At 33.8% G+C, this 2500-nt stretch overlaps 1 protein-coding gene across 1 annotated transcript in view; it reads left to right on the top strand.

Moving 5' to 3' along the window:
* The window catches only part of LOC144965225 (protein white-like), a 64351-nt gene that overhangs the window by 38977 nt on the left and 22874 nt on the right, over positions 1-2500 (top strand). The window contains exons 9-11 of the mRNA XM_078900330.1: positions 45-116; positions 1531-1633; positions 2151-2252. Of these exons, the coding sequence (XP_078756456.1) occupies positions 45-116; positions 1531-1633; positions 2151-2252 (277 nt within the window). The remainder of the gene's footprint in view (positions 1-44; positions 117-1530; positions 1634-2150; positions 2253-2500) is intronic.

The raw sequence follows: 2500 nt of genomic DNA, 5'->3' as shown, positions 1-2500 counted from the left end.
ATGAAAGCCAAAACTTAATTCTTATAACTTTTTAAAAAAATCAGGATCCTCATCATGTCAGAAGGAAGGACAGCCTTTTGTGGATCTTCTGAAGCTGCGCTAGAGTTCTTTTCAAAGTAAGTCAAAATTTAAACTGAATAGAGAGCAAACGACTAACGTTTATTTCACACACACACACACACACACACACACACACACACATTATATGTATATGTATATATATTATATATATATATATATATGTGTGTGTGTGTGTGTGTGTGTTTGTGTTTGTGTGTTTGTGTGTGTGTATAGTATGAAATATAAACAATAACTTTCCTATTGAAATTATTTTACAAAAGCAATTATATATGTAATCCTCCTGAATTAGAAACATCTTAAAGTCTAAAATATGAAGTAGTCCATTTTATATAAAACAACTGCACATTGATGCTTTTGCTATATAGTGTTTGTCTAATCTCAGTATCAAATATCAGCACCATGATTTCGGCTTTGTTGTGTACTAAGAGGCTTAGTTCAACAGTTAAAAACAGGTTGTTATTACCACATAAAGTAACCGGGGTTTTTTTTTTACCCGAAAAGGAAATGATTTTTAATTTGTCTCCCTTTGAAAAAAAAATCAAGTGTCGAAAACTGATAAAGATATAATTTAAAGTATATTTGTGGCAAAGTGTTAAACAAAACCTATGTTGTATAACATTGCTGTTTTCTTTGAGCATATTGTACATCTAAGCATCTGATTTTGTTCAATATAATAGATAATGAATAATAATATACCGCCTCGAAATAAAAATTTTTATCGGAAATTACAAGAGTCTTCCAACTTTCTCAAGAAATAGGAAGTTTACTTCCAAACAGATTGGTGTATATCTCCTCCATTGTGAATTGAGCGGCAGTTAAATGGATAGGACAGTAATTTGTAATTTCTAGACCACCTCCCCCACCTCTTCTTCGACAACTCTTCTTTAGCCTCTCTGCCCAGTGATCGTTTCCATGTCTTATTCAGCTCCCATTGTTCTTTTTTTTATTGCAATTGTTCCAAACTGAACCCAGTTTATCTTATTAGTAAAGTAAAAATGATATGTAAAAAATAACAATTGTTACCATAGAACTAAGGTGACTAAGGCCAGTTGGAGAGACTAAGATCAGACCCCAAGTTTGTGCCCCCCCCCCCCCCCCCCCCCCCCCCCCCGATTAAAAATTATTAAAGAAATATGTTAAAAGGAACATCATTTGATAAATTTCACAATTTCGCCCTTTTCCACAATTTGAAAATGAACTTGGGACAGGTTATTTCAATGTCATGATATATCATATAAAGATGTTTAAAACGTGGTCTCGTTTTCTAAAGTGTGGGACAGCGTGAAATATATCAAATGATGTACATTTTATCACATTTGTTTATAAGAAGAGGGCACATTTGGGGGCTGGTCATAGTCACCCCAACTGGCCGTAGTCATCCCATTCCACTTTATACCAAAAAAAACGCAAAAGAGTAGATATTATGTTTTATAACATTGTGTTTGACAGAATGAAATTTCCATGCCCCACCAACTACAACCCAGCCGATCACTACATCCTTACCCTTGCCATACGCCCAGGACAAGAAGAGGAATCTAGAAATACATCCAACGTAAGGAGTGATATTATAGATTAAATGATTATGACGTCTCACATCTCTGTATTATTGGTTGTAGACCACCAGTTGGGTGATTTATTCTCACTAAATTCTTTCAATACGACGGTTTTGTTTCGTTTGCTTTTTTCTTTGCTTGTTTATTGTCGGATTTTCTGGATCCCTCAAAGGAGCAATATTTTTTTGTTTGATTTTTGAGGTTTTCTGTCCTTAACAACCAGGAGGGGGGAGGGGGAGGGGGTGATATGCGAAGACAGATATATATGTAAGATTCTTTCTGTTTAAAACAATATATATTTCCAACTAAAATATCAGCTCACTCCACCCACATCCAATTGTTATGTCTATATTAACATGAATAGTAGTTAAAATATCATAGTAAAAAAAAAACAAGAACAAAAATAAAACTAAACAAACAAACAAACAAAAGCAAAAACATAATTTAAAAAAATTAGTCATGATTGTCAAAATTGTTATTGAAATTTCTTCCTTTTTTATATCTCCATTCCTCTAGGCCATATGTGATTCTTTTTCAACCAGCGACCTATCCAAAGTAACATTTGATGAAATTAAAGAACAAAGACAAACTGCAACGGCAAAGGGTCAAGATCTACTGGTAAGACATCCATGAAATATTCAGGGGGGGGGGGATAATATTCTGATCTTTTGATTGATATTCATTTTGTTTTATAGATATTTGATACAAAAAGGAAATAATATAGGGTGGGGTGTTCCAAATTAGACACCCAAAATGGCTCTCTCAGCTCAGTGACTTCAGTTGGCCGCACACCGAGAGCAATGTGAAAATAACTGTTGCATTTTATGTTGCAAACACATTAATCTAAAGTTTTAGTTAAAATACTT

This window comes from Berghia stephanieae, chromosome 2, assembly GCF_034508935.2.
Source record: "Berghia stephanieae isolate SIO BIC M18660-M18661 chromosome 2, UCSD_Bste_1.3, whole genome shotgun sequence".
In the NCBI taxonomy this organism is placed as follows: Eukaryota; Metazoa; Mollusca; class Gastropoda; order Nudibranchia; family Aeolidiidae; genus Berghia; species Berghia stephanieae.
This window is presented reverse-complemented; position numbering and strand designations above follow the sequence as displayed.